Here is a 22,226-nt window from a genome sequence, read left to right as displayed (position 1 = left end):
GAATGCAATGTTCTAACACTCTACAAATGGTACTACATGCTTGTTATCACTGTAGCTACTATAACCTTAAGTGTACTGTTATTTATCAAGAATTAGATATTCAACTGAGGGCAGAGATGGATGTGAACATACTTTATAATTGTAGTTTAAACCAACCAGTTTGAATCTGGATGGCAAAAGGCACTGGACTCTCAGATCAAAACTTTCTGCTAATATTCTTCATGTCCTCTCAGAATGAAATGAAAACTGTCTTCTAAAAGTTGCCAAAAAGAAAGATACATTTCATTTTTATTGTATATCATCAAAAATAATAGAGTAACAAAAAAATGACTCAGAAGCCCAGAATGTAGAGGAATTTCCTGATCCTGTTTTTCACATTCCCTCACACTATCTGTAGGATGGTAGTTTACTAAGACAAACCCAAATTAAAAATGCATTGATTTCCAGTATTCCAAAATAGGGCAGCATCAAGTTGTCAGAGACAGAGATTGCTATGGTTATGTGTGGGCCAAATGACTCTTAGAACAAAATTTGATCATATTATTTTGTTATGCATACATGTGTGGGTATGTGTAGATATGTGGATATGTGTGCAAAAGTAGACACATGTACAAATGATCATATATGCATAAATACTATGTCATCAGAGAAGTCTTGTGTTGCATGTTTTATTTGCTTAAGAGAAGTCACATGCTCAGAGCTTTTTATCTTTAGATTATTTCACACACACAGTTTTACATTGCTTAGTATCTACTTTAGGAGGAATACTTAAGTGAATTCCTGTCTTATATAAGGCCAACAGTTCTTTTACTAAGTAATCCATCCATTTTTTATAAATATTGTGAACTGTCTTGCTTATCTTTTTGTTCTGGTTACTAGAAAACTTAGGCCTTCTCATGGCAAGTATGCAGGTCACTGTGAGCATTCTTTTTTTTTTTTTTTTTTGCTGGTCATGTGGCCTGAACTCAGGGCCTAGGTGCTGTCCCTCAGCTCTTCAGCTCCAGGCTAGCACTCTACCACTTGAGCCACAGTGCCACTTCTGGCTTTTTCTGCTTATGTGGTGCTGAGGAATCGAACCCAGGGCTTCATGCATGCAAGGCAAGCACTCTACCACTGAGCTACCTTCCCAGCCCCATTGAGGACATTCTTAGCTTGGTTTGTGATCCTGTTCTCTTAGTTTATAACTTTTAAACTCCTGCTTTAACTTAACAAACTAGCTTTGAAAACACATTAAATAATAAGGTGAAGTAGAATTAGTATTAGAAGAAGAGTACACTTCCTCAAACAGAATGTACTTTATTTTCAATATTTAAAAAAGTATTAAAAAAAGGAAGGGGTAACATTGATTGACAAGTCATGTATTCATTGCCTTACTCATGTAACTGTAACCTCTCTGTACAGCATCTTTACAATAAAATAAAACTAAAAAATTATTATCTTTAAGTAGTTGTACAAAGGGGTTTCAATTCAACTTATTAGTTTATGACTAATATACATCTTGATCAATGTCACCCTTTCCATCCTTCTCTCTCATATCTTCCAAACCCACTCATCCCCTGTATTCACTCATCCTTCCTTCACCATTTGTCTGCACTTCCTCCCCTTGGACATGTCCCTCATCCCACAACACATATTCTGGCTCTATACTATTCATTTTGTTGAGCTGTAAGTTATTTCCCCTGTATACACCATACTTCAGTCAATTTGTGTTTATGCATATGATCCTGTATATGTCTTCATATGTTTGAGATTTAGCTCCCTGAGCCTGACTTACTTCACGTAACAGTCCATTCATTTCCCTGCAAATGGCGTATTATTCTTCCTGATGGATGAGTAAATTCTTATATGTATAACATATACATTAAAATATATTTTTAATATATATAATTATATAACATAACATAATATATATATTATGAAATATTTATTTCATTTCTATATACTATATATACTTTTATAGTGTGCTTTTATACAGTGTAAAATATATATTTCATTTATATAATGTAAGGTCTTCCCCGGGCCATGCAGACCCTGTGCAGACACCTCCCTACCTCTTGGCTAAGTTTCTGCTGAGTATTTGTGATACCTAGATAACTGGCACACCTGGAAGCAGTCACCTCCCTTCCTGCTCACATCCTGGGCCTCCCCTAGTCATCCCTCCCATTTGATTTGTCCCAGGCCCCGAAGTCATATCTTGATCCAGTGTGGCCACACCTTTCGCCCACCTGGCCACACCTCTTCCCATCCCTTGCTTAAATAAGTCCTGGCCGAGGGGTGGATCACCCCCTTCGGCCATGTCTCTCCATCTTGCATGGCAGGGGCAGCAGTTCAGTAAATAAACTTCTTTTCCTGCCTAAATACCACGTGGTGTTCTCTTTATCGGCAACCCAATGAAACCTACCTTACATATAATATAATATATAATGTATTTACTTATATATAATATGTATAGTATACAATATATATTTTATTTATGTAATACATTATTTATATATCACAGCTTATTGATCCACTCATCCACTGTACATCAACTGGCTGTTTTATAACTTGGTTATTGTGAATAGTGAAGCAATAAACATGGGTGTGCAAATGTCTTTGCTGTATCCTGATGTGGAATCTTTTGAATCATAGCCCAAGCGTGGTATTGCTGGCTCATGGGGGTAGTGTTATGTTTAGTGTTTTAGAAATCTCCAAAGTGCCTTCCATACTGGTTGCACTAGTTTATACTTTCACCAGCAATGTAACAGAGTTCATTTTCCCTACATCTCTGCCAGCATTTCTTGTTGGTATATTCTTGATGATGGCCATTTTTATGGAGTGTTATGAAATCGCAGTAAAAAAAAAAAAAGAATGAATTTTATGTCCTTAAGAGCAAATTTCAATTCAGGTTTAGTACAATTTTGTTTTAAGACAAAGGTGAGTGGAAGTTTGGCAATGAACCTATATATTTTCATACTCCATACTTAAACCTTCTCAAATTCTATACCACCTCTGGCAGAGGGTTTTAACTCAGAAAGCATACATAGCTTAATGGCAGTACACAAAGCTGTTAAGATAAGAAACTTACAGGGTGCTGTAGGATATATGGTTGAGGTTGCATCCAAGAAGGACTTTGCACCTGGAAAAGGGAGGATTTTGAAAGAAACATTGATTCCCACTGTAATAATTATCTAGTTCTCTAGAAATCTTACTAATCGTGTTATATATCTACAGAAGGAAAATAAGGAAACAATACTATCAATGATTAAAAAGATTAAGACAGTTAGAATTCTTGGCAAACTGGTCACTCTGAATGGGATAGAATGATTATGTAGAACCAATTTCTATTTGCCCTCTCCACAAGTATTTACTGAGTATCAGACACCAAAGAGAAAAAGGTGAACTCAAGAAGGGCTCCCACCCTCAGGAAATTTGTTGTCTAAGCAAGGGAGAAAAAAATCTAAACAAATCAAATAATTAGTAGAAAATGTTACAATCAAGGTATGGACAGGTGCTTTATAAGGAAAACAGATGAATGAGGATTAGTTCCAGCAAATCTTATTAAAAACTAACCCTCAAAGTATGTAATCATTTAATAAGAATCAGGAAATACAATATCTCTTTGATAAACAGGAAGTTAGGCTTCAGAAATCTTGTATGGAAGTCAATTTCTAGTTAGAAAAAAATAAACATCTGAAATTCAGATTTTGGAAATTAAACTTAGGTAACTAGATCTTGACATCTACAGTTAAAAGGGCATCCACATGGTTGACCCCTCAACTGAGAAGTAAGATGTAAGAGTCAGGCTAGGTGGCCGAAAACAAAAGCATGTTTAGTCTGCCACTCAAGATCACTTCAGTCCATGTTTTGATGCCCAGGGCTTTCCAGGACCTATGAAATTTGAAAACAAGTCTTGATTTCCAATTCTTAATAACAAAGCCCTCGTGTTGCCTATTCCCTAGTGTTAACTTCAGAGGTTCTATAAAGAGGATATGGGGAAGAGTCATGGGGGAAGAATGCATTGTGATTTACCTTGATAGCAGAGCCCCGATACTTGTTTTCTCTGGTTTCCTTTGCCACCTAAGGCAGACCAAAGTTAAGTGCTTCTGCCTTGTTAACATTTCAGTTATCTGGACTGTAGCCTTTCCATTGGGGTATTGGTGGTTTCTTGCAGATGCCAATTTCTCCAATCCAACTGCATAAGTATATGGTGGTTTAGTGGAGAACGGCCCACCCCAACTTGAGTGAATGCTCCTCACTAGGTAAAGCATGTGAGGTAAGCAGTTCCTTACTGATCCCAACTTAGTCCAGGTATTCCCCATTTTTTATGCATCAGTGATCTTAATTGTTATTGCTTCTAGCACTATGAGATCAGGGAGCTATGGCATCTAGTCTAGTTTTCTTCTTTAAGTAGCAAATCAGCTGCTTATATTTCTATTGCTCAATGTTCCCTATAGTCTATTAACTCTGGACCTCTTTAAGGCCACAGATCTCTTTGAAAACCTGTTGAAAGAAATAGATTCCCCACCCCACCCCAAACAAGTTGCACATCCATTAACAACATATTGCAAACAAGAGGGATCATAGATTATTTAAAGCTCATCCATGACCCTACCTGTCCCTGAACATAGGGGTTTAAGAATCCATCTGAGAGGCCATGGCAGTGAGCATCAGGCAAATGGAATGAAATTCCACATGGATCTTAGAAAAATACAGGATGCCCAGGAGAGGAAATCAGACCTTTGAAATGATATATTGTTTCCAGTTAGCTATATCAAGTTGATTACCATCACTGGCCTTCTAAATTTTTATTCTATTAAATGATTCTGAAATGAACATTACTTTTATATTAAAAGGGAAAGAAGGTAGTAGAGATATAGTTTAATAGTGGAAATATCTATAGCAAAGTATGTTGAAATTATACGCTATCTCTCATTTGCCTAAGAACAAGTTTAAACTTGCCCCTAATTTTAGAGATTTATAAATATCAAATATTTCTAAACTCAGATAATTAAAGATTATCTTTTAATAACAGACACAGGAATTGTTTTGGGGAAAATGCTCTACAGTAGATCTTAGTATTACAGAATCAAGGAAAAGATAGGAATCTGAAGTCTAAACAACCAAAGAAGCATTAACTAAATGATTATTAAGCCCTAAGGATTGACACGCCAGAATAAGCAATTCAGCTTAGAGAGAGTAAAGAAAAGAAAAGGAGTGACAATTCAGAAGAAGGATGAAAGAACCTAAAAGCTGAGAGAAGCAGTGAATACTAATTGTAAATTTCAGTTTTAGTACATCTAATGGCTCTTTGTTATTCAAAGCTATTTATTTTCCTATTTTTGTGACAGAAACCAGCTGATACTGGCTTAAGATAACCATCCCATTATGGAAAAATATAGTTAGTTCATGTATAATGACGATGACAATCATACTGAATGCTAATCACATCACTGAGTGCTAATGAGCTATGAGTGATATGTAGAACTTTACATATTCTCATTTAGTTGTTGTAACTCTCTTAAGTTTATGAGATAGCAACAATTACTATCCTCATTTTAAAGATGAGGAAACTGAGGCTTTGTTAGATAACATAGCTAGGAGAGTATATTGTGGTGCTCTTACCCCAGAAATTAGGACTGTTATATCTAATTCAGTTGTTTTCAAAACAAGAATGCAAAAAAGTTTAGTCAACAGGGTCTCAACAGTCATCAGAAGAGACTTTTCCTCCCTCATGCTAGTGGCTGTACTCTGTTATAACACTTTCCTGGAGGGAGATAGGGGCTCAGGCCTGGTTGAAGGACTCTGACACAGGAGGAAAAAAATCATACAGGCCACTGTGTGCCTGGAGAAGAGGGGCCAGTCCTGCTCAATACTGCCCTAGTGTTGTGACACATGCTTAATAAGGTGCTTTGGTTCTCAGTTGGGAATTTATTTTAAGATAGAGACTCCTTAAGAAAACAACCAGAACAGGGGAGTTGTCTCTTTGTTGTTGGGGAGGAGTCCCTGTATCACTTAACTGTTACTTAGGAGAGACTTTTGTGTATTGTCAGGTTTCTTGTTCTTGTATCAGTTCCTGCTGATGATCAGACAGAAATTTGGGTCCACATCTATTTTTCATTTTGCCTAATGGCAATTCTCTTCAAGTCTGCATATTGGGGACATATGGTATCCAAAAGCAGGGCTCAGGGTAGAGGAAGTGTGTGGGTTTATCTCAACTACTAAACTGCTATGCAAGGACTGACATGGAACAAACACTTAATCCCTGGCTTTGTAGTCTCCTATATGAAAAAGCAAATCATTCTGTCAAACAAAAAAGAAGCTTATTCTATACTGGGTATCCAGGCTGCATAAAACCTGACTTAAATTTCATCAGACCCTGTTCAGAATTTTGAGACAAATCAAAATGCAGCAGAGATTCATGATGCACAAGTTGTTTCACTGCTGACATATCCTAAAGGTACAAACCTGGTAGGCAGATACAGGAGATGCAATGTAGGGTGTAAGAGAAGTTTGAGTGATCATTCGGTTTGTAGCAATACTGTATGGTGAAGGATAAAATCTAGAACAAACACAAAAGCCTTTATTAAGTAATCCTAGAATGGAATAATTCACGGAAAAAATGTCTGTTTTTTTCCACCTTCATTTTCCCTCAAGCCATTATGTATTTGTATAAATGACATACCCATTCTGTATAGCAGCTGTAGTTGGGTCATAAGTGAGTGTCATTCCAGCCTATAGGAAGGAAAAGGAAGTGGGAACATTCATTTGGAAAGGCATGATTCTAAAGTTCCATTTCTGACAGTCATTGCAGTCCAAGACAGTAATAATAGCATTTGATAAAACTGGGAGTTTCTGTTAGGCACATGTAATTGTAAATTCAGGAAAAGAATTAAGCCCTAGACCTGTGCAGTCGCATATGGAAGCTATTAGACACACGGAGTTATTGAAAATTAAATAGAAAATCCAATCTCTAGTGAAGTAGCTAAATTTCAAGTCATTGAATGGCCATATGTAGCTAGTGGTTATCAATACATAGCACAAATTCTAGAACATTTTTCTCCAGACATTCCCAGACATGTATTTTTTTAAAATATCACAATTCATTGAAAACAAATATAGAGAAGTCAAGGCCCAATTTGTGTGCGTGCGTGAGTGTGTGTGTGTGTGTGTGTGTGTGTGTGTGTGTGCGCGCGCGCGCACGTGCGTGCGCATGCCATTCCTGAAGCTTGAACTCAGGGCCTGGGTGCTGTCCTTGAGTGCTTTACCACTTGAGCCACAGATCTACTTCTGGTGTTTGGGTGGTTAATTGGAAATAAGAGTCTTAAAGGCTTTCCTGTTAAGGCTGGCTTCAAGCTGTGATCCTCAGGATCTCAGCTGCTTGAATAGCTAGGATTACTGACTGGTGTCTAGCAAGGCCTAGTCTTTTACTAAGAAATTGAAGGGTGGTTTTCTTTTCCCTTCAAGAAACTATTCAAAACAATAAGCTTAAAAAACTTTCAATTAAAAATATATTATTTTTACCATTATTTACTTTTCCCTTTATTTGTGTTAGTATTGAGGCTTGAATTCTAGGCTTCATTTCTCCTTTAGCTTTTCCCTCAATGCTGGCACCCTACCACTTGAACCACAATCACACCTCCACTTCAGCTTTTTGATTTTTAATTGAATCTAAGATTTTCATGGATTTTCCTGCCTAAGCTAGCTTTGAACTGTGACCCTCAGATCTCAGCTTCCTAAGCAGGATTACAGGTGTGTGCTGCCAGCATCTAGTTTAGACTGTATCTTGAATACTATAAATGTAAACTCACCTAAAAGAATACACCTAAAAGAATAAACTGGGACAAAAAGAGAAAACTTCAAAACACTGTTACATTTTTATAGCAATATAGAATCCTATTACTTATGTGTATCTATTGCTGGTAAGCCAAGTTAGTTCCCACCATTGTCCCATCTGTCCAAATGGGAATCCTTTCTTAGTACCATATATATACATTGGGAAGAGTTTAAACCTGACATCATTAGAGTTATAATCTACCAGTGGAAGGTTTAATCCTGGCACCTATTTCTGAAATGTCATAGCCAAAGCAAGTCACCTTTCGTGTAACTTTTCACTGTGTAACTTTTGTGTAATACTCACAGTTTCAAGAAAGGACTTACAAGTCTCACCTCTCCTTCTCTGTGCCATGGTCTTCCATTAGGGATGTATTTATTTGGGTTCTGTCTCTTCTTCTGTCCTCCATCTGCAAACTTGCACAATAAAGGTTCTGTAGGAGCTGAGTAAACAGGAAAAATAATATAAAACCCAAATTAGATATGTGTGCTGATGACAAAATGGAATGAAACATTTTGTGTGTGTGTGTGTGTGTGTGTGTGTGTGTGTGTGTGTGCAGGTGTGCCAATCCTGAGGCTTGAAGTCAAGGTCTTGGCATTGTCACTTAGCCTTTTTGCTCAAGGCTAGTGCTCTATCACTTGAGCAACAACTCCACTCCTGTCTTTTTGCTTGTTAATTTCAGATGAGATTCTTATAGATTTCTCTGACTTGGCTGGCTTGGACCAATGGTCTTGAAATCAATCTTATCTTCCTGAGTAGCTAGGATTATAGGCATGAGCCACAGGCACTCAGTTGTACACTAGCATTTTAAGTTGGGGAAAAAGAAGACTGATTGTATATTTTTTCCATGAATATTTTTGGTGAGTGGCTAGTGATGGAATTTTAGTGGGCTCAGAATAAAAAATGTAAAAAGCACTAGAATGAACAAGAAGATTGCTTTGGTTTCTCAACAGAGAATGGTTCACCAATATTCAAGTCCCAGGATAGGTGTATCTATGCATGTGTATGTGTGTGTGTGCGTGTACACGCGCGTGCACACAGACAGAGCTACTGTAGCTTCCCAGAGAGTCCTCCGCTTCTCACAGTGAGTCTCAACCCCTTGTACTGGCTCATACCTTGTTTTTACTTAGAACATTTGTAGTATTTACTTGTGACTATGGCTACTGTTTGGTGTCTGGTCCTTCTCTACTTCATCATCGTAGAATCCCAGTGCCTAAAGAACTAGTGCTTTACAGGTGCCTTTTACATATTGATTGACTCAATGAATGAATAAAACTAGCTGTCATTTTTAAAATGTGAGGACACAGTAGTAAATAATAGTCATCATAAGGAAACTGAAAATACTTGCTCCCTGGTTTAAATTTTCCTGGGCTGTAAACCCTCTCACTTGGTGTTGTTTTACTATCGGTCCACTTCAATATGATCCAAAAAAAAAAAATCCAAGGAACAAGCCTGGCAAAAGATGCAGACTCTTTTTTACAATAAATATATGTTTAAGAAAAGATGTAGACTCATTTAAAAGATCTCTGCTCCTTAGGGTTAAGGTTAACTGGGCATCTGTAACTTTCCCTTTTCTTTGCTGTTCTATTATGGAAACAGCAGTGCATTTCTGGCATTTGTACATTTTCCTGTAGTTAGGAAAATGTACAATAATGTAATAAAGGCACTCACACCTTACCTTCCTGTCTGGTTCCTACACTTGGTCTTTTGTCTACTGTAGAACTGTGATTACTGCTTTCAAGTTCAGTTTCAAAGTTAAATAACCATGAAGAGAAAAATATTACTTGTGGAAAATTTACTCCTTTCTCCTTTGCCTCTTATTATCCTAATTCATCTCTTATTTTATATCACTATTACCCACCCACTAATGACAGGGTAGAGCAATAGTCTCTTTACACTTCTCTGCCAACAAAACAAGACAAAACATAGAGCTGTAATTCTTCTCAGTGCAGATGAGCTGTTGGTTGGCACTGTCTTCTCTCCCTGGGGTGAGCCCTTCTCAAGGGATGGGTTGGTATAGGAATCCTTTTTGAATGGCACTTCTGAATGGGTACGCTATGGTTTGGATGTGGTTCATATGTTGGAAGCTTGGTCCATATTGAGAGGCATGACTCATTATGAATAAGGGTGGTTGACATGAGAGCCTGAATTCTTATAGAATGAGCCCAGCCTCCACACTCCTCTCTGGTTTTGCCTTAAATGCCACCTGCTATGTGGTCCTCATCAGAACTAAGCCGATGCCAACACCCTATCCTTGAACCTCCAGAATTCTGAGACTAAATAATCTTTTCTGTATAAAACCACCAGAATAAGGTATTTTGTTATAGCAATAAAAACAGACGAATATATCAGATGTGAAGAAGAAAACAGGTGTCTGGTAAGAGTAGCAGTAAGCTATGACCTCTATCACTTACAAAGTATCTCATTATTTACCTTAAGATGCCAACCCATCATCTGGCTTTCCTGAAAAAGGAACTTTCATGTAAAACAAACTACATATGATCAAAGATGGTCTGAAGTCAAACCCTAGAATGAAACTAAACTATCTGTCCCTTCAAAAAACATGCTGACCAAGTATTTTCTATGTCCACCAACAATTGCAGAAGGTAAATAAGTAGGAGGAATAAAAAAATAAAGTTTTCCACTTGCTGATGGTCTTTTTAATTCCACAACTCAACCATTAATGTTCAGATGGAAGCTAGGACTGAGAATACACTATCCAAGAAGCAGATAAAGAATAAATGCTTCTGAGAGTAAGATCTTATTACAGCTGGAATTCCATTAAGTAATTACCTTTTTTAGGAAGCAAAGAAAATTTTGCTTAAAACTCCAACAGTGGATATCCTCTAATCCCTAGAGTCAGTAAGTATGCAAGACCTGTGGATGGGAGGAGTACTGTGTGGGTGACATTGGGTTGGGAGATACCTTGCTGTGAAAGGACAAATCAAGAACTCAGAGGGAAAGGCAAGATCTCACTCTGTATAGATCTGGAAAGGTCCTTGTAATATTGAGTACTGCATTCTTCAGTGACATTTGAGCTACATAATCCCTTAAGTCATGAAAGCACACAAGCCCTGAGGAGCTAGCACTTTATGAGTCTTCAGTATAAGGAGACACTTCTGTCTAGAGGCTTTATGTAAACTACTTTTTACACTTAGCTCAGTGAGTGGTATCAGCTATTTTTCTCCATTAATATAACTTTTTCCAGAGAAAGCAAGCAACCATGTTGGATATACACCCTGGTATACAGATAAGCTCAATATTCACTGAAAGGCCCCGTATCCCTATCCAGAGATGATGTCTTCGCAATACATGGTCCTTCATCTGGACTCTGTCTTGTTAAAGAAAAAGAAATCTCAGGTTGCAGCAAAGCCTGCTAAAATATATAGTGAGGTTTTGGTAAATATCAGGTGACTAAATGATGGTATGTTTGTAAATACATCATTTAAAACCAAGAAAATGGCATAGAATGTACTAGCATCTTTCAAAGTCAAATTGTATTTACTGCATTTTTTTATACTGCCATTAAGACAGTTTTCTTCTAAAAGCAAAAAAAAAGTTAAGTAGTTATGGTAGCGTGTGTACTGGCAGGTGTAATTTATCTTAGTCATACAATTTACTTACTTTAAAGAATTGTAAGCAATAGGAATGTCATGTTGTTTATATAGCTCATAGCCCCTTGTTTCTGAGACTAGAAGTGCAAGCAAACAATTCTAACAGCTTCTTTCCTCTCTGATTTCCTTTTGGTTTTTCAGCCAAAGGTTTTGTTGAGTATATTCATAATGAAGGGCATATGAAAACCAGTTTTACCATGGTGGATAAATTACAATCTTTGTTTCAAGTGAGAAGAGTGTACCAATCTCACAAAAACCCACTCATTTATAGGGAAGAGAGAGTTTTCCTCTTGTACTGGTTTTAATCAGAATGCTACACAAAAGTAAAAAATGGATGCAAGAGCAGTTGGTGCTATTTACAATTGCTGCTTCCTTCATTTGGAGGGCATTACAAAATCCTACAGCAGTACATTATTAATGTTTTAATTATCATAAAATTGTCCATGGTTTCTAGGAATTTCAGAGAGCAAGAGGATATAATTCATTGGCCACTTGATTGAAACTTTATTATATCTTACTGTAATTTATTAAAACTCACACTTAACCTGATGCTGAATAAAGGTCAGATGATTTCAGTTAGATGTTTGGGGCAGAAAAACAAACTTATGATTCATTCGTTTATTTTTGTGCCAATAGTGGGGCTTGAACTTACAGCCTCATACTCTCATCTGGCTTTTTCACTCACAGTTAAGTACCCTGTGACTTGAGCCACATTTCCACTTTGGGCCATTTGCTGGCTAACTGGAGATGACCCTAGGATTTTTCTGCCCAGTCTGGCTCTGAACCCCGATCCTCAGATCTAAGCCTCTAGAATAGCTAGGATTATAGGCATGAAACACTGGCATTAAGCTAGCTCACTTATTTTTGAGTGTATGTACAAGCTTGTTACAAAATGAGAGGTCCTCGTTTACTTTTCCTTTCCTGTGGCTTGTTTTAAACCAGGAGGTGGTGCATGGTTTGTTTTGGGGAGCCGGATACATGGATTCAAGAGTGAGGCTGGAGAGATAGTGTGTGATCCTGGCTTGTTCTACCATACAGACCTTCAGCTGACCTCCTTGATTGTGCTTTAGAAGCGAGATTCTAGGCTAGAAAAGGAAGTGTCAAATACTAGTACTATGGCTAAAAACAATAGCCATGTTTGGGTACATTAGCAAATTAGTATGTAATATTCTTCTTTTCTTCATTACCAACTCTGCAATTACTTCAGTTTTGCACAAAGGTAAAGAGTTCAGAGAAGTGATTTGCAATTTAAAATATATTCTTAGGCTAGAGTGATTAAAAAATTTACACAAACTACCCCAAATCAATTTTTTCCCCAAACCTATGGGGTGTTCTAGGCTAAAGGTCCTTTAATTAAAAAGTAAGCCACAGACATTTTCTGAAATCTTTCAGCTCATATTCTTTTCTTCATCACCCAAATAGGAAGTTATTTTCTTCTTCATCTGAACTAATAGGCACAAACATTTCCCAAAGTCTGATACTGCAGTATTACTATGAGCATTTTATTTTCCTGAATTTTTGTTGTTGTTGTTGGTCATGGGTCTTGAACTCTGGGCCTGAGCACTGTCCCTGCACTCTTCAGCTCAAGGCTAGCACTCTATCACTTGAACAAAAGTGCCACTTCTGGTTTTCTGGTGCTTAATTAATAAGAGTCTCATGGACATTCCTGCCCGGGCTGGCTTTGAACTGCGATCCTCAGATCTCAGCCTCCTGAGTAGTTGGGATTACAGGCATAAGCCACCAGCGCCTAGCTTCCTGAATATTTTTGATGCATGATTGGACAAATTGGTGGGTATAGAATCTGTGGTATGGAAAATCAACTGTGGTCACAGAGGTGCAAAAAAATCCTGCTTTTACCTAATAACAAGTCTTTAACACAAATATTAAGGAAGCACAAAAGCAAGGAAAACATTTGAAAAAGTCTTCAGGCCTTTAACCTAAAATTGTAGGTCTTCTTTGAACTTTGACTTTCTGTCTCCTGGCATGGGATCCTGCCCTAACAGCATCACTGTAAACAGAGTATAAATTGTGGGTGAGAGTCTGCTGGATACATACCTAATCTAATAAGCAGGAGGACACAGAAAGTACATGTACAACATGCTGAAGGCTTTGGATGCAGTCACCATACACAGTTCTATGGATCTCTGCCATGATGCAGATAAGCTTAGTGTGATTTGGCTGTGAGGCCAGAACAACACAGAATTGCATAAGCACGGGGGGGGGGGGGCGCGCAGGGGGAGATGGGAGGGGCAATGATGGTAGAGGAAACAAAGGAGGAGGCAATAATGCTTGATAAGAAATGTATTCATTTCCTTGCTCATGTAATTGTAACCTCTCTGTACAGTATTTTCACAATAAAAAAACTTATTAAAAAATGAATTGCATAAGCACTCATACCCATGAAGACACTACAAACCTCTTCATATTGAACCTCTCTGCCCTAATACATAAGGACTTGCTCAAACCTCCAAGAACACTATGGAAAGGTCAAGAGATGGGTAGTCACATCATCTCCTGCAGCACTGAACACACGGTTGACCTTGGTCATAAGGAGGTGGGGTGTTGATGGTGAATAGGATGACAGCTGTTCTCAGCTCCAGGAGAGTTCTAACCATCATTCCACATGCATTATTCTTGCAGACACTGCATTGTCTTCCAGAAGGTACTGTTCCAGGAGGAACTGTTTTAGACAAATCCTTAAATCATGATGACCATAGTGTTTCTGCCTGGCACATGTTTACTTCTATGGACATTGGTCCTATATCACTAGAACTTCCTGGGCTTGTTTCTAACATTCATTGTATAGAAAAGCACTAACATACTACCTTCTCATAAGGACAAATATTAGGTCTTTTCTGAAAACCTCTGTGGAATTCACCAAGGTCTCATAAAGAAGCATTTTTTTTTAAATACTGGTTAGGGACTTTCCAAAATGTGACTGGCTCTAAACCAGCCTACACTCAAAACCAAGATAAATCCAAACAAAGAAGAATCCTCTAGAATTGCTAGGGAAAAATGAGAGACTGGGCACAGAAAGACAAAAGTAAACTGTCTATCCTTTTGCCAACTAAAAAAAATTATAAGCAATTTTTCCTTGCATAAATTATAATGTACCTTGAAAAGAAGCCTCTGCTATAAGATAAGGTCTCTTTAAAAATATTAACACTAGGGAAGTGGCACTTTGGCTCAAATGGTAGAGCACTGACCTTGAACAAAAAGAGTCTCAAAGACAGTGCCCAGGCCTTGAGTTCAAGCCCCAGGACCTGCAAAAAAAACTTAATAACAGATTAAAAAAGAAATAGTGTGTGTGGGGGGAGTGTAGTCGTGGAGGTGGGAGGGCAGGGATGGTAGGGGAAAAACAAAGGAGTAGGCAACAATGCTTGATAAGAAATGTACTCATTACCTTGATCATTTAATTGTAACCCCTCTGTATGGTATTTTCACAATAAAAAACTTTAAAAAAAGGAATATTTTGTTTTAAAAATAAAACAGCATTATAGAAAACAGACTGCACTAAACATTATAATGTAGTATCTAAAAAGCTATAAACATGCTAAGTATTATGCACCACGTCCCAGGTCAGAGTAGGGCGTGGTTGGCACGGGGTATAGAAATGTGTGGGCAGGAGGAAGGATGATGTAGGAGAAATGCCTACTTACATACAAACTGCCCCCGCTTCCTCACAGGGAGATCTCCTAAGAGTGTCACCATTAAGATGAGTTTACTGGGGCTGGGAAGGTGGCTCAGTGGTAGAGTGCTTGCCTTGCATGCATGAGGCCCTGGGTTCAATTCCTCAGCACCACATAAGCAGAAAAAGCTGGAAGTGATGCTGTGGCTCAAGCGCTAGCCTTGAGCTGAAGAGCTGAGGAACAGTGCCCAGGCCCAGAGTTCAGGCCCCACGCCCAACAATGAGTTTACTGTTTAGTTTATTTTCGGAAAGACCTTTTGGGAATTGTGTTTGCAGTAGGTTTTTTTCTTTTTTTTTAATTTTAATTTTATTGGAAAGAGCATATTTTCGACTTGGTCAACAAGAGGAGCACTGACCATCAGCTATACCAGCTAGTGAAAAGAAGACCCACAGATTTTCTCTGAGGATGCTGCACACACCAGGATAAGAGCTAGGATAGTACTCTAGTCTTGTTTTGTTTTGTTTTCTTCTTCTTCTGTGTTTGGCTCCAATGTCATAGGCAAACTGCCAACTGTGCAAGAATCCAAGTATGCTGACAGGAATCATCCTGGATAATTCTGCTTATGCTAGCTAAACAATGTGCATCATTAAATAAGCCATCTTCTGACTGTATTTATGAAATGTTATGTCTGCCTAGCACTGAGCCTGTAGTATTCAAGTGCAGTTTACCCTTGTCTGACAATACTTTTGTCTTTCCTTGATTCTACTCAATAATCATATGTTTTCTGTGGAGAAGCTGAAGTTACAGAGCAACCATTCTGGTAATAAGACAGAGTAGTATTTAATAAAGTGCCTATATTCCAAGACAATTCTCCTAAGAGAAAGGAAGCAGGTCCATAGAAAGTAAAAATTATTTAAAACTTTCACTGCCTCCTAATGAAATATAAATATATATATACACACATACATATATCAATAGTGTATACATATATATGTATATACACATCATGGATATATGTAATTATATATACACATATTGTGTATATATAGGTGTGTGTGTATATATATATATATATATATATATATACACAATGCCCAATACTGGTGTGTGTGTGTATATATATATGTATATATGTATATATGTATATATGTATATATGTATATATGTATATGTATACATATACATATGTATATATGTATATATACATATATATGTATATGTATATATGTATATGTATATATAGACATATGTATATATGTATATATGTATATATGTATATATGTATATATGTATATATATATATATATACACACACACACCAGTATTGGGCATTGTCACTTAGCTTTTTTGCTTTACCACTGAGCCACAGCTCAAATTCTCACTTCTTGGTGGCTAATAGGAGATAAAAGTCATATGTACTTTTCTTTCCATGCTGAGTTTGAATGGTGATCCTAAGATCTTGACCTCCTGTATAGCTAGGATTATAGGTGTGAGCCCCAAGCAGTGGCAAGAGCCATCTGTAAACCCTTTCCAAATTTAGCACTTCTACCTACTTGAATTTTCTCTGCTTCCCCTGAGCTACTGTTTGCATACTCAGGACCCCTAACTTGTAGTCTTTTCCACTGGAATTAATCACGATCTACTTGAGACCTCTTTACTTCTTGCAAGAAGGAACTAAGAAGCAAGGAAAGTTCAAGTAGGAAAAGCATCCCGAACACATTTATTTTGATGTTGTATAACTCTGAGATAAGTTCTTCCACTTTCTCAAGTGTGGAGTGTCACATGTTGGGGAAGACAGTCTCCTTTGTTCTCTGGAGGACTTCATGGCCATGTCCACTGACTGTTTCCTCTCAAGTGGGTTTAGGCGATTGGTCACACCCATACAAGGGAAAAAACACAAAACAAACCTAAACCTTGATTTCCAAACCACATGTCAATAATTATAGAAGCCTCTGCACCACTACAGCAAGAAGAAAATAGTTTCTTCTATGTTGTGCCAAGTGACAAATGAGGCACACAAGACAATGAGTTCTACCTATATTGTGAGCATCTCTGAAGGGGGACAATTTTGCTTTCAAGCCATTGCCTCTATGTTCAGAATGAGTGCTTGATTTATGCTATTTCTGAATGTTTAATGATCTTCCCTGGGTATTAGTCTTGGTTCTCAATTAAGTTGGAAGTTCTTCATGGGCAGGGTGTTTCTTGTGTTATTTAATTTTGTACTAGGCACAGGAAGTTTGTACATCACTGTGTGCCCACAGAAGTTACAAAGTGGTTTCCAAGAGCATTTTTCACATAGAGCTTGTTCCAATAATTATGGCTCTTTGAGGGGCCTCTTGCAGTACCCTAAGTAAGTGAGGTCATACCACCCTTAGGCTGAGCATAAAGTATACAATTCAGGATTTGAAAGTGCATTGTTGGCATGAATTGTACCTTTCCCCCAAAAATATATGTGTATGCATATACATATGTACATATATACACACATATAAGTGCATATATATACATCTATATTATATGCATATATATATGCATACATATATGTATCTTTCCTTTCCATTAAAGTGTTAGTGATGGCAAAACAAAAGTAACCTATAGAACAAACAGGAAAACTCTATTACTAGGTGAGTTCTTCAGACAGTCCTTCTAGGTCTTATATTTTGTACGCTGAACTTGTGCCAGTAAGCAGTTCACCTTCAGATATAGCCACTGAAGCAGCATCTGTCAGGTTTAAGTGTTACAAGATCAAATGTAGCCTGTGGCACTGCAGACTTACAAATTAGTTCCTCTATGAAATGAAACTGGGTACAGAAAATTAAAGTGACTCCCTAATCGGCATCATCAGTCATCCAGTTAAAGATGGGACCTTGGAACCGCAGGAGGATAAATACTGAATACCAGTTACACATAGCCTTGTAGCAACTGCTCACTTCAGTGACTCCTGGCCGAAATTAATCTAACTTCAAAATACCTCAGTGCTTTCTGGCCGCATCCTGTGTGACAAACTGAGATTCATGTTGTGCATGGCCTCTGTGCTCATCCAGAAGTAGGCTTGTTATGACCCAGCCTTTTATGTCAGTTAGGTTCAACTCACTGGGTCTATTTAGTTCAGTGTCACCTCTTTTGGCATTTAAAAGGTGATGAGGTTGCTGGATATACTTTGGGGAGAAAAGCTGTAGTTGGTGGGATGGAACAGAGGCTCTATTCTTGCTGTTCTGGGTTCTGTTGCCTGGTTCAGAAATATGCTCATGGCTTTGCTCCCTGAAGGGGTATTTGGGAGAAATCTTTCTGATGTGGCTCTCTTACTGTAGAGACTGGTAAACAGGTAGTCAGGATAGCACTGTTAAAGGCCTCTTTCTATATCTCTGCCAACCTAGGATGGAACCCCAAGCTTACCCTGGGGCATATATCGGTAGAGGCAAGAAAGTGGGGCTGTTAACTGAGGAGCCTAAGCCTGATAACTGGCTGATATGGAATACAGATTGGGAAGCAGAGTCAAAGTATGTTAAGCTCATCTAAACAAAACAAGATGAAAATTATTAGGTAGAAACAATTCAAGAGAGTCAAAGTAGTTTCTTCTCCTTTTTTTCCTATGTTAATCTCAGTACCTTGCCTTCAAAGTAAGGTGAGGTAGTTTCTAAATTTTGAGACACTGCCTGCTGGCAGACGGTATGCTACAGGGGCTGGCTGCAAATCAAAGGTATTTCAATTTTCTCCCATATGCTAGATTGTAAGGAAGTCACACTGTCTCAGCATTATAGTTAGATTTATTCAAAACCCACAAATATTGGTTGTTACTGAGTATAGTTCAATCACTAGAGTAGGCAAGAACATAAGGAGAATAAGAAAACTTTCTGACTTCTTGGAGTTTGCACCTCAGCGGGGTGGATATGTGTAAACATGGTCAGGGCCGTGATATAGGTGGGCATCCTGGGGGCCTCCACCAGCAGACTGTAAGCCAGCTGGCTACAGACGTGCAAGGAGAAGGCAGGCTGTGCGCTGAGTCTAGAAGTGAGAGGAGGAGACAGCCAGGTTAAAGGGAACCCAGGGACCGGAGACACGGGAAACTTGTCTCTTGTGGAAACCACAAGAAAGAAGGTAAAGAGAACTGATGTAGTGTGGTATGTTCAGTGGAGAGGCTGGCAGGGAATGGAGGCAGGCAGTGTGCAAAAGCTCCAGTCACCTTTGTCTTCAATGTCATTCTAGGACTCTTGGATCTTTTCTTCTGTGGGAAGAGATGATTTCTGGTAGTGAAGCCATACAGACGTACACAGTGCGTCTAAATCTGACTAGTCAAGAAACAATCTGAGGGATAGAAGACTAGACAGGACAGGTATTGAGGAGACTGCTGCAATGGCCCAGGTGAGAGATAAGAGGTTAAATGAGGCAGTGATTGAGGAAGAAAATAGATGCTAGAAATAATCAGAAAGAAAAAGGGAAGGGCATGCATGATTTATTTATGAGACAGATGAACAGGTCAGGGATGTTCAGAGCACAGTTTCTGGCTTGAATGCCATAGTTGATACTAGCTTTTTCTAAGAAAAGGAAAAAGACACAGGAGAAGATGGCTGTTAATAAGTCAAGACAAGGGCTGTGGCAGGTGCTTCCCCATAGCCCTCACAAAGTACAGAATTGTTCATTTTGATGTTTGACTCCAGAACTCAGAGCCACTGAGTTTGATTGGTTAAGCCACTCAACTGTTTTGTTATAGCTTCCCTAACACACAAAAACCAGAGGTCTACCAGAAGGAATTTCAATTACCTGCTAGGGGAAGATAGCACACTGGAGAGCTGAGGTATGATGGGCAGTGAGAAGTCAGAGCTACCCTTTAGAAGTGTTTACAGGAGAAGGAGCTAGAGAATCAGAATTTTCTGAGTGTGACCTTGGTATATGAAATGGTCCTGAGGTGTAGTGTTCTTGATTATGACAACATACAGTAACTGAAGAGGAGATGTAAATATGGCCACAAGTCGGGTTCTTGGCCCTGCTGAGATGGAGAGATGCTTCACTCCTCAATGGATATGCCTAAATATGACAAGTTTACTGAGGGTGGCAATGATGGGGTGGGTGAAAATCTGGCTGATACATCAAAAGAGTTTTGGGCTCTGTAATACTTTACAAGTAAGACAGCTCCTTACCACTGGGTCTGCTGAGTTGAATGCACATATTTAGTGTCTGGAAAAGAGTGACTTTTAAGTTTTATTTGTACACACAAAGACATTTTAAAGAGTAATACCATTTTTTGTTTTTTAATAGCCATCATGTGCAAAAATTATAGACACATCACAAAAAGACTACTAATAAAATTTTAGACAAACAACCTACCAGAAACTCCTGGTGGGGTCTTAATGAATTTTCCATTAAAATGACCAATAACAGCCTCACATTTTTCTGTTGATTCCATCCTATTTATATAAAACAACAAAACATTTAGAAATATATAGAAGTCTTAAGTTTTCATTTTGTTCTGTACATGTGCATTTTTTCAGGTTTTCTGGACATGAGTTTTTATTTAGCAAAAATATCAATCTGATAAAGAAAAGAAGAGTCATTCTTTTAGGTAACCGTTCATTTTATAATTCTACAATAAAATAAACTGATATGCAAGTATCTCATGAATCATGAATGAATTATATCCAGAATGTTTAACATTAATGTACCAAATGTATAATTTTGTTCTAATTTTTGAAAACTGAAAATCAATACATAATAGCTTTCTTTGTCAGGGTATTGAGTTAAAACCAACACTTTAATAGACTAGCATATTTACTACTTGCTAAAATATTGGTCCTTTTAAAGGGGGTATTTCCTTCTATGAATTCATCTAAATAATAGTAAAACATTATGACAACAGCTCATGTTGAACAGAGTGTGCCTTAGTGTATTTCACATTTTACAATTAGTGAAGTCGATTATGTACTTAGTCATCTTGACTTTAAGGAGTAATGAAAAACTAGGGATTAGGGACTGGGAAGGTGGCTCAGTGGTAGAGTGCTTGCCTTGCAATGCATGAGGCCCTGGGTTCGATTCCTTAGGACACATAAGCAAAAAGAAAAAAGCCGGAAGTGGCGCTGTGGCTCAAATGGTAGAGCGCTAGCCTTGAGCTGAAGAGCTGAGGGACAGCGCCCAGGCCCAGAGTTCAGGCCCCACAACTGGACGCCCCCCCCACAAAAAAAAGAAAAACTAGGGATCAAATTCACAAGTTATTTTTATATCTAAGTTGGCTAACAATGTTTGAGAAACACTTGTGTGTGTGTGGGGGAACTTAAATTACTTTGACTTATTTTTCCTTAGTGGAAGAAACATTGAGCAATCTTTTCCAAATGGGATACCTGAGAAGTTACTAATTTTAAAAATGCATAGAATTTAATAGGGTTCTGCCTTTGAATGCAGAGGTAAGACAATCGATCTGCTCTCCAAACAGCACCACAGAGAGGATTTGATGATGCTGAGCCACCCAAGGTCTCACCTGGATCTATTTATTTATTTATTTTGGAAACAGAGTCTTACTATGTATCATAGACTAGCCTTAAACTTGTGATACTCCGATCTCTGCCTTCCAAATGCTAGGATTATAGGCATTCACCACTGTCTGACTTTATGTGATTCTTTTAAGCAATAAGAGCATGCAGTGGCAATGCTGGACTTGGAAACTTGCAATTGAGAGAATTACAAAACTGTCTGGCCCACTAAAGCTATGGAATAAATAAATGCTAGAAGTAACAGCCCTTATTTCATGACTTGGAAGCTCGGAGACAATGGAGAAAATTTTTATTTTGCCTGCAAAGTGTCTTGAATTTATAAAAATAACATGTAATAATAATGTTCTTTTGAGATTACAAGTCTGTGATAAGATGTAACTGTATTTGGTCTAAAGTGTTATTCCTTCAAAATTAAACTTAATAATTTGAAATGTCTAGATACTATTTGTAACTGCACATTATTAATAAATTCCTAAATGATTCATCCTATAAAATCAGATTTGAAATACAGTTTATGTTGATAATTCTAACAAAATATTTGGCTTAATATCTTTACTCTAGAGACCAATTAACCACTACCCTCAAGTATCCTTTCTGGAGAAGATAAAAATTAAATGAAAGGAATAAATAGTCATATCTGGGAAATTATTTCTTCAGAAGAATCTGAAGAATTATAACATCTTAGTAG

The 22,226-nt window shown here is 37.9% G+C and overlaps 1 protein-coding gene across 10 annotated transcripts in view; it reads right to left on the bottom strand.

The window, feature by feature from the left end:
• Window positions 1-22,226, bottom strand: part of Rbms1 (RNA binding motif single stranded interacting protein 1) — a 229,060-nt gene that overhangs the window by 7,761 nt on the left and 199,073 nt on the right. For 4 of the 10 annotated variants that reach the window (XM_070022276.1, XM_070022206.1, XM_070022267.1 and 1 more), the window contains 6 exons: window positions 20,382-20,461; window positions 8,140-8,255; window positions 6,665-6,714; window positions 6,448-6,541; window positions 4,012-4,059; window positions 3,068-3,118 (listed from right to left, as the gene is read on the bottom strand). In XM_070022276.1, coding sequence (XP_069878377.1) covers window positions 3,068-3,118; window positions 4,012-4,059; window positions 6,448-6,541; window positions 6,665-6,714; window positions 8,140-8,255; window positions 20,382-20,461 — 439 coding nt within the window. The remainder of the gene's footprint in view (window positions 1-3,067; window positions 3,119-4,011; window positions 4,060-6,447; window positions 6,542-6,664; window positions 6,715-8,139; window positions 8,256-20,381; window positions 20,462-22,226) is intronic. The other 6 variants (XM_070022225.1, XM_070022235.1, XM_070022285.1 and 3 more) reach the window with 3 other exon arrangements.

This window comes from Dipodomys merriami, unplaced genomic scaffold (genome assembly GCF_024711535.1).
Source record: "Dipodomys merriami isolate MVZ:Mamm:240054 unplaced genomic scaffold, mDipMer1.0.p SCAF_1, whole genome shotgun sequence".
NCBI classification, from domain to species: Eukaryota; Metazoa; Chordata; class Mammalia; order Rodentia; family Heteromyidae; genus Dipodomys; species Dipodomys merriami.
Note: the sequence above shows the minus strand (reverse complement) of the source record. Positions and strands in the feature narration are given on the sequence as shown.